At 32.7% G+C, this 13,101-nt stretch overlaps 1 protein-coding gene across 1 annotated transcript in view; it reads right to left on the bottom strand.

Annotated features, from left to right (window-relative positions):
• The window catches only part of LOC128855461 (protein timeless homolog), a 163,465-nt gene that overhangs the window by 24,785 nt on the left and 125,579 nt on the right, over nucleotides 1-13,101 (bottom strand). The window contains exon 8 of the mRNA XM_054090387.1: nucleotides 2,917-3,079. Within this exon, the coding sequence (XP_053946362.1) occupies nucleotides 2,917-3,079 (163 nt within the window). The remainder of the gene's footprint in view (nucleotides 1-2,916; nucleotides 3,080-13,101) is intronic.

Raw genomic sequence — 13,101 nt, 5'->3', positions numbered from 1 at the left:
GCCACATGGACTCAGCAAAAGAAAACAAAAAAACGAATCAGCTGATTTACGGATATCACATTCAATAGATTTTCCTTGAGTCAACTCAATACATACAAAATAAAATGATGATTATGTAAGTGATAAATAGATTACTACATTTAGGATGTATACTCGTAGTAGATTAGTATGAAAGTGGAGTTCGGAGTTATAAAATGATTTCAGGTATATATATATATATATAATTGGCGCGTACACCCTTTTTGGGTGTTTGGCCGAGCTCCTCCTCCTATTTGTGGTGTGCGCCTTGATGTTGTTCCACAAATGGAGGGACCTACAGTTTCAAGCCGACTCCGAACGGCAGATATTTTTATGAGGAGCTTTTTCGTGACAGAAATACACTCAGAGGTTTGCCATTGCCTGCCGAGGGGCGACCGCTATTACAAAACTCTTTTTCTTAATTTTGGTGTTTTTTCACCGAGATTCGAACCAACGTTCTCTCTGTGAATTCCGAATGGTAGTCACGCACCAACCCATTCGGCTACGGCGGCCACCAGGTAGTTTAAAGAAATCAGGCAGCAGTCCGCTTGAATTAATGAAATTTAGTGTATCGTAAGTTAAAAAGGGAAGAGTTGCAAAAATAGTTAGTAAATTATGTTTATACAAGGGGAAGTCCAAAATAAACAAGACTAGCGTCATAAATATATTTTTGAGTGAAAGCTTGGTGACTTTCGGTTCAGTGGAAGCGAAGTTATTGCATCTAAAGTTTTAGTATATTTGTGACATCGGTACAAAAATGAGTTTCGAACAAAGAGCTAATATCCAATTTTGTTTTAAAATCGATAAGACGTTTACCGCATCCTTTGAATTGATGAAGAAAGTTTACGGCGAAGATTGTGTACCTCGTGCCAGAGTTCAGAGATAGTTGAGAGGACATAAATGACAATGAACATACGGGCCGCCCAAAATTAGTAATCACCGAAAACTCTATCGAAATTGTACGTTAATTTATCAAAAATGAACCGAAATCATCATTGAAATTTATGAAATCGGAGTTGAGTATCTCCAAAACATCGATTTATCGCATTTTAACTAATCATTTCGGCTTACGAAAGGCAAGCCAAAATCTCCTTTGAAATTTAATTCCGAAAGGTCTGTGCACGTTTCATCCCGCACAAATTAACTGAGGACCAAAAATTGCTCAGAATTCAACATTCGAAAGACCTCATTAAAGAGGCGAGAAAAGACGAGAACTTCCTTTACATTCACGTTCTAACTGGTGATGAACCTGAAACTAAGTCATGAACGTGGAAGGCCCCAGACGAGCCACCACCCAAAAAATCGCGTTTGGAGAAGTGAAAAATCAAGTCGATGCTCATTTGTTGTCCATAAGGAGTTCGTGGCAACGGGCCAGTCCGTCAATGCATTTTTCCATCTTGGCGTTTTGAAGCGTTTGTTGCATCGCATCGTCGAATTCGCCCTGAATACACCGAAGGAGGAAGCTGGCCCTTATTGAATGAGATTTTGACTAGAAGTCGCATTTTAACCATCAATCACTCATCGTATTCGCCTGATATGGGTTCCTGAGATTTCTAATACTATTCGGAAAATTGCATTTGGCCATGAAAGAAAAGCGTTTTGCGTCCGTAGAGCCCGGTTAATGACCGGAAACACTCTTTCGAAAAGCTATTTTTACCAAAGATTTAATTACATCTTAACTTCCTCAAAATCTCCTTTGACATCATCAGCATAAAAAATATGAAAGTTTTTTTTTTATTTAACACAGGAGTAGAGTTTTGGAAAGCCAAGGAATATTTCTTTGTGATTTAAAAAAACTATATTTTGGATTACGAATAAGCGAAGAATTGTATAAACTGAGCTTCAGTGTTTAGTGTTTCAGGAATTGCTTTTAAATGCACAGCGTTTGGTGGGTCGTTGTGTTGGCCGAGCTTCTCCTCCTATTTGTGGTGTTGTTGATTTCTCCTTTTTAGTGTTTTCCCACAGTTGGAAGGATCAATAGTTTGATGTAGTTGGTTTTTATAAGGAATTTTTTCATGGTAAAAACACACTCGGCTTTTTCGTAGCAGATTTCAGGCTTCGAACCCTGCGACTTTTGAATGGTACCCAGACACTAGTCTATTCGGCTACGACGGCCATTTGTTTCATTAATTTCAACTTTCTTTCCAGCATTACTGCATAATTTTTTAAATAAAATGTCACCATTATTTTTTAGTAGCCAATTTTTGTTTAGCCAATGCTGGTAAATTTTATTTCTTGTTCCTGCTAATAACGATGAAGAGTGGCATCCTTCCATCCTTGCATCCATCGACCACTACAGCCAAATACTGAGAAAACAATGGATATCTTCTTCTCTAAACTGATATTTGGGAGGCTTTGAGCCCTAAAATGCCCCCGCTCCCATTGATTGAGCGCACGCCTATGTATATACGTATACACGAGTATATGTGTGTATGTATGTGTGCAGATAAGTAGGCACACTTGCGTGCGCGCAATGAAGTTCGCCGCTCTCGACCATCCAGTTAAGCAATTGTCGCTGAGTTTGCTTTATTTTCACTCAATTAAACTTGATGTCTCGTTATAAATTTTGCAAAAGGCTTACGACTTTTCGTCAATAAAATGGCGACGGATGGAGAATGTACGAGGGGATGTGGCGTAAATTGTCTGCATTGAGAATTTATTGCAGTTACGTGGAAAATAAAAAAAAAAACAAAAATCAAGCTAATTGTAGGATGTTGCCTTTCAAAAGGATTACAAAAAAAAAATTTAAATATTTTTTTACGCAGAGTTGCAAAGACATAATTAACTTTAATAGTTTTGCAGTGCTTTTGCCGTTCGTTGGTAGTTTATGTTTTACTGTAAATTAATTTTCAGTTGACCTGCAATGCCCGCGGCTTCCTTTTTTCCGCCTCTACTTACCTCAGTGAGTTGTGGTTTAGGTTCGGGTTTTTTATTTGCTTTTGGCTTGTGACCGCGATTCTTAGTGCGCTTCTTCTCCTGCAACAGTACTGTGTCCTTGCAGAATTTTTCCATCATTTTAATGAAGATATTGGCAGTTTCGATAACATCGCGCAGATAAGCTCTGTTCAAAGAAAGAAATGACAGGTATTGAGAATATAAACATAAAATGAATTTGTCTTAAAAATTAAAAATTTAATTGAATTTGAGTAAATATGGTATTTTAAAAACGTATGATAGTTATGTATCGGTCTTTAAAATTCCGGAATATTCAGAATGCCGCTCTTAAAATCCCGGTTTTCCGAAATTATCGGGATAGCTCTAATACAATGCCGAGATATAGATACCTATTACTTTGCAAAAATCTTAACTGGACAAAATTGCATCTGTACGTTATACCTACGGTTTGAACATGAAATGAGAGTCAGAACTTAATTTTATTATTTCTATGCGTACCTGAAGTGAGGTGTTGTAAACGCAACATGCTTTTCAGTGTTGCTTTTTGGTATTAAGACCACATGTTTGGTCTCCATTTTCATTTGATTGATAAGAGATGACAAATCCCGAAAATTCCGGTCGGCCCGCGGCAGGCAATTTACTTCTGCCATGAAAGAGCTCTTCATTAAAACCAATTTTCCATTCAAAGTCGGCTTAAAACTGAAAGTCCCTCCATTGGTGGAACTACATGAAGACGCACGCCAGGAAAATTGTGAGATTAACTTTGGCTGCTACGTCATAGGGGAAGGAAAATGAATTGTGCCCGCACGTATTCTTATGCTCTTCTAATCAGTCTTTGTGCAGACGGCAACGAAGTAAGATGGACGGTGGCTGCGTTCATTTTTTCCTATACTGCCTATACAATTTTAGTTTTGCCGACCTCTGTTAGAAACAAGCCGCTATCACTACCCTTTTTACGAATTCGCTGAGAGTCGATTAACAATTTGCTGATCGTCAACCTTTCGCATTCTCATAGCCCTTAGTATGTACGAGAATGGTTTGAAAAGTCCGTGCAAAAATAAAAACTACTTAATTGTTTGCGTAAACCTTTTCCATTTCTCAACATAGTCTCTTTTTAGGCTCATATACTTCGTCCAACAATGTTGTAGTTTGCTGACCCCTTCTGAATAATAGGATTTGTCTAAGCCTGAAAAATACCCATGAGGGATCCAAGGGAGCCAAGCCTGGAGAAAAGATAGGGGATGTAAAACGAGTTCGGACCCTATGTCCATTAATTGTGCGAGCCAACTGCTGAGGCATGGGCAGGTGCGTTTTCGTGATGCAAAATAATTTTCCATTTTTTGAAAATCACTCGACTCTCTCGATTCAAACGAATGCCAAACACAAAGACATATACCGATCTAGCTGAAGCTTAGTGTGCGTTCTTCCAAGAGATGCTACTAACTAAAAGTAACCTCGATACGTGCCAGTAGCCTCATCTCCCTGATTCTGCACGAATTTTTCATACGACCCTTGTATCCTAGTGTTTCGATAGAGAAGTAAATTTCACTGATTTGATGTACATATTTCAAGATCACTCGAAAAACTATGGCAATCACATTATGAAACTTGCAGACAATCCCTTAAACCATATCCTCAGCTATTAGCGAAAAAAGTAAAAAAAAAGTGTTTTTGAATAATTACAAAAATACATTTTTTTTTCAAAAATTTTGAACAAAAAAATTTAATTTTATTCCATTTTTTTCCAAAAAAAAATTTATATTTTTTTCAAAAAATTTATAATTTTTGTTCCCAAAAAGTTTGTTTTTTTTTTTTCAAAACAATTTGTATCCAAAAAACTTATTATTGAATTTTTTAGAGAAAAAATGTGTTCTTGAAATATTACAAAACTAAATTTGTTTTTTCTTTTTTTAATTTTGAAGCTAAATTTTTTTTTGTTTCTTTCAAAAAATTTAAATTTAAATTTTTTATTTTTGTTTTTTTTTTTAATTTTGAAGCTAAATTTTTTTGTTTCTTTTTTCCATTTTTGTTCAAATAAAAAATTTATATTTTTTTCAAAAAATTAATAATTTTTGATGCCAAAAAATTGTTTTTTTTTTTCAAAAAAATTTGTATCCAAAAAACTTATTAATTATAATTAAACAAAAATAAATTTGTTTTTTTTTTAACTTTGAAGCTAAGTTTTTTTTTGTTTCTTTCAAAAAATTTACATTTAAATTTATTATTTTTTTGTTCTAAAATTTTTTTTTTTTTGATCTTTAAAATTTTTATTTGTTTCCAAAAAAAAATTTTTCTTTTAATCTTGAAGATTTTTATTTTTTTCCAAAAAAGCATTTTTTTTTTTTATTATTTTGGAAAAAAAATTGTAGAGAGAAAATATGTTCTTGAAAAATTAAAAAATAAATTTAATTTTTCAGAGTTTTTGAACAAAAAATTTTTTTATTACTTCCAACAAATTTAAAATAAATTCAAATGTAAATTTAAATTAAAAGTTTTTAGAGTTTTGTTCTCAAAAAAATTTTTTTATCTTTAGGCTTTTTTTCAAAACATTTTATTTTCAATTCTTTTTCAAACTAAATTTTATATACTTTAAAACTTTTACCTTAAACAAAAATAAAAAATTTTATTTTTCCCAAAAAATTTTACTTTTATTTCTTTCCAAAAATTTGTTTTTTATCCAAAAACCCAAAATTTATCCAAAAAAATTGTTATTTAATTTTTTCTCCTAAAAAATTTAAAATACATTTAGATTTAAATTTTTAAGTTATTTTTTCTAAATTTTAATTTTTAAGATTTTTAATTTTTTCTAAAAAAATTGTGTTGCAATGTCTTTCCTTTTTTTAATTTTTTCCCACACAAAACTGTTTTTAAAGTATATTTTAAGCTAAAACAAAATAAAAATTTAGTTTTTCTTAAAATATTTGTATTTTATTTTTTTCCAACTTTTTTTGTTATTTACTTTATCTAAAAAAATTTATCTATTGTAATTTTTTTTCCACAAATAATTTTTTTAGAGACAGTATGTGTTCTTGAAAAATTACAAAAATAAATTGGTTTTTTTTAATTTTCAACAAAAAATTTTTCTTCGAAAAAAATTTTTATTGAATCTTTTTCCCAAAAAATGTGTAACCAAAAAAATCTAAATTTTTATCCAACCATATTTTTATTTAATTTTTTTCCAAAAATAATTTTTTTAGAGGGAAAACGTGATCTTAAAAAGTTACAAAAATAAATTGTTTTTTTTTTTTCAAATATTTTAAACAAAAAATTTTTTGAGTTATTCCAAAAAAATTAAAATAAATCTAAATTTACATTTTTTTTTTGTTCTTTAGTTGTTAAGAAATTTTTTTTAAAGTTTTTTCCAAACAAAACATTTTTTAAAGTATATCTTAAACTAAAAGCAAAAAATTTATTTTTTCAAAAATTTTAAACAAAAAATTTTATTTTATTTCTTCTAAAAAATTAAAAATATATATGAAAATAAAAAATAAATGTTAATTTTTTAGTTTTTTTTTAGTTTTTTAATTTTTTCTTCCAAACAAAACTGTTTTTAAAGTATATTTTAAGCTAAAATAATTTATAAAAGCAATCGGCGATATTTCACTTTAAAAACTCTCTACCAAAGTTTTCAACATTCAGTAAATATACAAATTTTTAAATTATTGTTCTTATAATTATTTCAGTTTACTTCTTATTATACTCAAACCTACAACTACATAAGAAATTGTCAAAAGAATGACGGCAATGACCAAAATATCTGGATCACTTGCCATTAAATCGCTCAGGCGATAACTTCGTCTAGGAAACAAAAGGGAAAAGCGTTAAGAACTTTTAATTTCACCCAATATTTACGCGCCTAAACATCATTTATTTCACAAGTACTTATTATATTTTTTGGCAAACAATCCGGATATACGTGTGCTTAATATCCTAATTCGTATCCTTCAAAATAATACCTGGCGAATAAATCGAATAAATCAAATTTTAGATTAACAGCAAAAAAGGATATCAAAATTTAAAACCATATTAATTTCCTGTCAAAACACCGTGCATTTGGCTTAAACCAGCCAAAGTGGAAGCCACGCGTTGCTGCATTAAATTTATAAATACGCACATTCAAAGTCGCTGCGGCGCATTAAACGACAAATTAGCGCAATAATGCGGCAGCTTTTCTACGTCAAAAGCCATGCAAAGTACAACAACCTCCTGTCCAGCTGTACACCTACACACCTTCACACATGCAGCCATGCGTATTTATACATATATACATACACACCTACAAATGTGCGCACAGAAGTATTCACAAATCGTAGTCGCAGTGCAACTAACTGTCAATGCAACTAATTAGCCAGTTAAGAGAAATTTGGGTATTGCAACAGTAACACCTGCGCGCGCACACTTCTCTGTGTGGGTGTTGAACTATGAAAGGGATTTTGCGTGCGCCGCTGTATATGTATGTATTGGACCGTGCGTTTATCACGCTGCAACGCAGTACACAAAAACCGCATTGGCGGCGCTTGCGGTCTACAAGTGGATTAGTGTGCACAATTGTAGCGTTAAATAGGGCAATTGCGGACGCACTCATAAATAGTTGGTACGTAGTTGAAGGATTAGCGCAGGTGCAAGAGCATGAACGAAAACCTGGTGTAAAAATTAGGATAGGTAGTCTTTAATGTGGTTCACAATTTGTGCAGTGCGTGGTTATTGTGAAGGAGTTATGGCAACGACACACTAGCCACTGTAGCAGATTGCGATCGTGACTGCGAACCTTCTTTGAACTATAAATATAGGTTTATCGGCTCGTCTATTGGTATATTGGCCGCCGTAGCCGAATGGGTTGGTGTGTGACTACCATTCGGAATTCAGAGAGAACCACAGAAGAGTTGTTGTGTTTCAGCAGGACAACGCAAAGCCACACACGCCTGTAGTGACTCGATAAAAAACTCGGGATCTTGGTTGGGAAGTTTTAATGCATCCACCATATGGTCCGGTCCTGACACCAAGCGCTTACCAGCTTTTTCCCTCATTGCAAAGCTTCTTGAGCCATAAGAAATTGGTATCAAAAGAAGATTGTGAAAATCGATTAATAGGGTTTTTCGCCAATAAGGAGGAAGGACCAAGGACCAAGGAGGCATGAGAGAGGCTTTATAAAGCTACTTTGAAATGGCAACAAATAATGCAACAAAACGATGCATATTTGCCCCAAATCGAACAATCCGAAATATCTTAAATAAAGTTTTGAATTTTACGCAAAAATAATGGATTTCTTTTTCCCCGAACTAATATTTCTAAGCCCAATCCAACATTATTAAATCTGTTCTGGAGCATTTTTCATTTTCAAATAACGCCACATCTAAATGACTTCTGAATGGATGGAAATTCTGAAGTTTGTGGGTTATTAAAACTATTTAAGCAAAGCATAGAAGAAAAGGTTCTTTATTTATTTTGTAATATATTACTGTTCGGTTAGGGAATATTACAACTGAGGTGGCTAGGTGGCGTGCGCCCTGATGTTGTTCCACAAATGGAGGGACTTAATAACTGCTCTTTATACATTACCAATATTTTTTTAACAAAATACGGCGAATGCTTTGCGTAATTTTGAAGACCTTCGAATAGTATTCATTAATATGGTTATTGTGCTGAATTTTACTGAACTAAAGTTTTTTAACAGGTGGCAACCAAAATCAAAAATATTTTAAACTAAAAATATATTATACCTCTTTTGTTTGGCACCCATTTAACAGCATTTAAGTTAACTTATTTGTTCAATTGAATGAACAACTGTTTCAAGCTGGTGACAACCGACAACCAAAAATATTTTCTAAAATGAGCTTTCTTAAATTACTTTCATTTCATATATATGTATTATGAATTATTTAATTTACTGAACGGATTTTTTTAACAAAGTATTTTTGAAATTAGGCCCTCTTAAATCCATTTTCATATTTAATTTATTTTATCGTTTTTACTTGAACTTAATTTTTTAAACAGGTGGCAACGCTCTTGAAAAGTACTTACGTAACTAAGCCATCTTAAACCCATTTTCATATTGAACTTAGTTTATAATTTTTATTTGAACTTAATTCTTCAAACAGGTGGCAACTCTCTTCAAAAGTATTTTCATAATTAAACTTAAGATACACCTATTTTCATTTGAAACCTGTATTATAATATTTAAACAGGTTATTATTATAATATTTAACATACTTTACTTTTTTTACTAGGACTTAATTTTTCAAACAGGTGGCAACACTTTTCAAAAGTATTTGCGAAATTAAGCCCCCTTAAACTCCTGTTCATATTGAAGATATTTCATAATTTTTAGTTGAACTTAATTTTTCGAACAGGCGGCAACCCTCTTCATAATATTGCTTGTATTATAATATTTAACTTATTTCATTATTTTTACTTCAACTTGATTTTTGAAACAGGTGGCAACTCTCTTCAAAAGTTTTTTCCAAAATCAATTAAGCCGCCTTTAACAAATTTTTATATTTAACTTATTTCATTATTTTTACTTGAACTTAATTTTTCAAACAGGTGGCAACCCTCTTCAAAAGTATTTTCGAAATTAAGTTCTATAAAATCGTTTGCATTTGACATCTGTATTATAATATTCAACATATTTTATTATTTTTACTTGAACTTAATTTTTCAAACAGGTGGCAACCCTTTGCGAAATTAAGCTTAAGACACACTTATTTTCTTTTTTCACCTGAATTTTATTACTTAATTGCACTTATTACTTTTGATACAGTCCACCCCTGTACAAACTACCTTGACAACTTGTATGAGCCGAGGGTCCAGCTAGTCCGTGCAAGCAGCTGCTATTTTTTGCTGAATTACAAAAAATCAATATTCATGAATTAATCGTTTTGTAATCGGTACAAATCTGGTTTTTTTCGAACTAGTTCTATTTCAGTTAGAAAATTCTAGTTGTAAACCAGTAGTTTTTCTGGTGTTTCACTGCAGGATGTTATGCGTGATCATGTGCCTGCACACATACATACATACATACATATCTACAAATAGCTGTAAAAACATAGTTTGCAGAGCCTTTTAATGCATAGACGAGCGAGTTGGTCAAATGCAGAGGTCAACAACATAACAGATATTTTATGTATTCAATTAATATCTATACAAATGACCACAAAAACATTTGAATCAATTAGGGTCAAACGCGTTGTTGTAATGTTGGAAAACAAGCCACATATGTTAGTGCTTCGAATGTATGTATGCATGTATACAAAATATTTATACACACACACTCTCAAATACTTGGTTAGAACTGTTATTGTTGTACAGGTAATAGTTGTCAGGACCACAAAGCCACTGCGGACAATGATGGACAGATGGGCGAACAGTGCAAAAAGCAGTTATTCAGTGAGAAAACAAGTATAAAAACTAAATTAAATTAAGGGAATAAAGGACACAGGGTACGCGGATACAGGTTATAGGATTTAGAATAACTTTTTCGCTTTAAATTCATTTAGGAACTACTTATTCAAAATTTTCTATTAACATTTAAGGTTAAAAACAAGGTAAACAATTCAATCACAATTAATTAAAGTGCATACTTTACTTCTTTCATTTTAATGAAGAAACATTTCTCACAGTTTACAGAGAAAGAATATTAGACAATATTAGAGAATATTTAGAATCTAGTTAAACAATTCAGTTAGCAACCTTTTGAATTTCGATTTTGTGAAAGCAAAATCTGTGCTAATATGGTTTGAAAGCGAATTAAATTCTCTAAAAGCTCTAGAGGTCGGTGTGGAATATTAAAATTAATTGTTTCTCCCCATTTTTTTTTTTTCCTTTCTCACTCCACTCGGGAGTGTGGGACTTCAACAAGACACTTCCATCGCACACAGTTCTGCTGTGTTGTTTTAGCGCCGTCCGATATGATGCCGGCACTGACCGACAGCAACCTCTGCTCTTTTTGGGTTCCAGGCCAGTGACATTTTCCGATGACTATCTGGTAGTCTTCTAAGCATATGACCAACCCATCGCCACTTTCTGTCATTTTTTGACGAAAGCTTGTATCCTCTGTGTAATGGTGTTGGAAGTCAGCTATGTTTCTCTTAGCTGAAGTACCACTCAGACACTCCCCAAGTAGCACTAAAGCGGCATTTCGAGACCACCAACGGGCAGATATTTACAGGAAACCGGAGCTATTGATGTAATACAGAAGTTTGATGGGATCTAGGTTGGAGCAGTACCTCAGACTTTCGAAGAAAGGAGCACCCAGTGAACTTTACAGAGAAAGTGCTCAGCAGTTTTCTAACTGAAAGGTCCCCACAGCTTCTACATACAATGGGGGCTAAATGGTAAATCTACTGACCGGTAAATACAGCTACGAATTTGAAAATTGAATGGCGTGGAGTCCACAGGACTTTCTGAATCCTCTGTCTTTTGTACTGGGGCCACAGGGTTTTCTACAAGCTCCGTTGATGCAGTCTTTTGCACACTTCTTAGTTTGGTGATATTGTAGACCTTCCGAGGAGCTACCACAGCATCCATAAATGAAAATCGGCAGAACCATTACGTTGTACATCCAGAGAACAAAAATAGATTTACAGCAGCAGAAATGAGTGAAGTACAAGAGGTTTGCAGTCAAGTATCACTTCAAGATACTTAATTTCCAATAAAGCGGAAGAACGTGGTTATTTAAACTGGGGAGTCTAAAGGTTTTTATTTTCTGGTAAATAACATCAGCTCCGTATTATCAGAGTTGAGTCTGAGATCGCAATTGCCAACGGAATGAACGCGGCGTACCAATTTAGACAACATTTCAACTAGAAGCATTTTCGAGACATAGGCAAAAAACTGTTATTTACTATCTAGTCCATGTTTGCAGTAATTGCCAAAAAACTACTTCAGAAAACCGAATGCAATTTTTTTTAATTTTTATTGATTCTAATATATATTATTTAGATATGATTTTTGTAAAAAACAAAATAATAATAAAAAATGTTAGAGAAAATTTCCTTAAGAAAATTTTAATCCTAAGCGCACCTAAATCGGGCCGAAAAATTAAAAGTTATAATAAAATAAATAGAAGCGCCCAACTAAAATTTCTTTCACATTCGCTCGTTTCAACTGGAGAAATGATAAATATGAATATGTATCTGGCAGATTTTCAACTTGGTCCGATTTGAACGCTCTTGAGCTTAAAATTGTGCGTTTCAAACTTGCGCATTTTCAACAATTTTAATTAAACGAAAAACTGAAATAAATAATTTAATTTTTTTATTTTATTTTATTTTTTTATTTTTTTTTTTGTTTCTTCTTTTTGCTGTTTTTGTTTTTGGCAAAAAGACTCAGCAGCCATATTTTTACGTTTACATATATCGAATGGGTTTCTTTCGAAAAATAAACGAAACTAATTTTCGCGCTCAGCTACCCAAATCAGTCTATCACTGAGATAACTGGTACGAGGTATTATATTTTTAAGAAAATATTGGTATACTGTATGCAAATCACTTTTATGTGACACATCACCCGGAAAGCAAAATCTAAAACTCATAAAGGCGATTTATACTAATACCAAAAACGATAGAATGCAAAATTAAGCAGATCAAGGGAAAAAAATTAGCGAGAATTGACTTAATTATAGATCAAAAGAGTAAGAAATCTAAGAAGAGAGATTCTCATAAAAACGTTCACAATGTTGGCTAAGTCCATGGCCACCTGACTACCGGAGCGTCTTTTAAACTGAGTTAAGGGGTTAGGTGTCGAAAAATGTGTTTTTTGGTTCAAAGCCTGTCAAAATTTCAAATTTGATTTTTTTTTCTCCTTCGTACAATAACGAGATTTATCCATGTACTAACGAAATCCGTTTGGTATTTTAATTTTAGATGAACCAATAATGAGTTACGCTGTCCACGGCAAGAGCATTTTTTGTTTTGAGGCGTCAAGGAAGATGAGGTACCAACGGCTGAGTTTTCGAAATTATTCAATAAAAATTTCACAAAATACTGTTTATATATGTATCTTAGATATAGTGGATTGTTTAAATAAAATATATGATTTTATATACTAAAAAAAAAATTGTGAAAATGTTCTTTTTTTCAACCTCTGAAACCCACCTAACCCCTTAATAGCAATAAAAGATATTGCGTTTTGAGCCATAGCCATTAAACCTCTACAATGCAATAATACTTGCTCCAAAGTGGCAATGTA

This window comes from Anastrepha ludens, chromosome 2 (assembly GCF_028408465.1).
Source record: "Anastrepha ludens isolate Willacy chromosome 2, idAnaLude1.1, whole genome shotgun sequence".
Lineage (NCBI taxonomy): Eukaryota > Metazoa > Arthropoda > Insecta > Diptera > Tephritidae > Anastrepha > Anastrepha ludens.
This window is presented reverse-complemented; position numbering and strand designations above follow the sequence as displayed.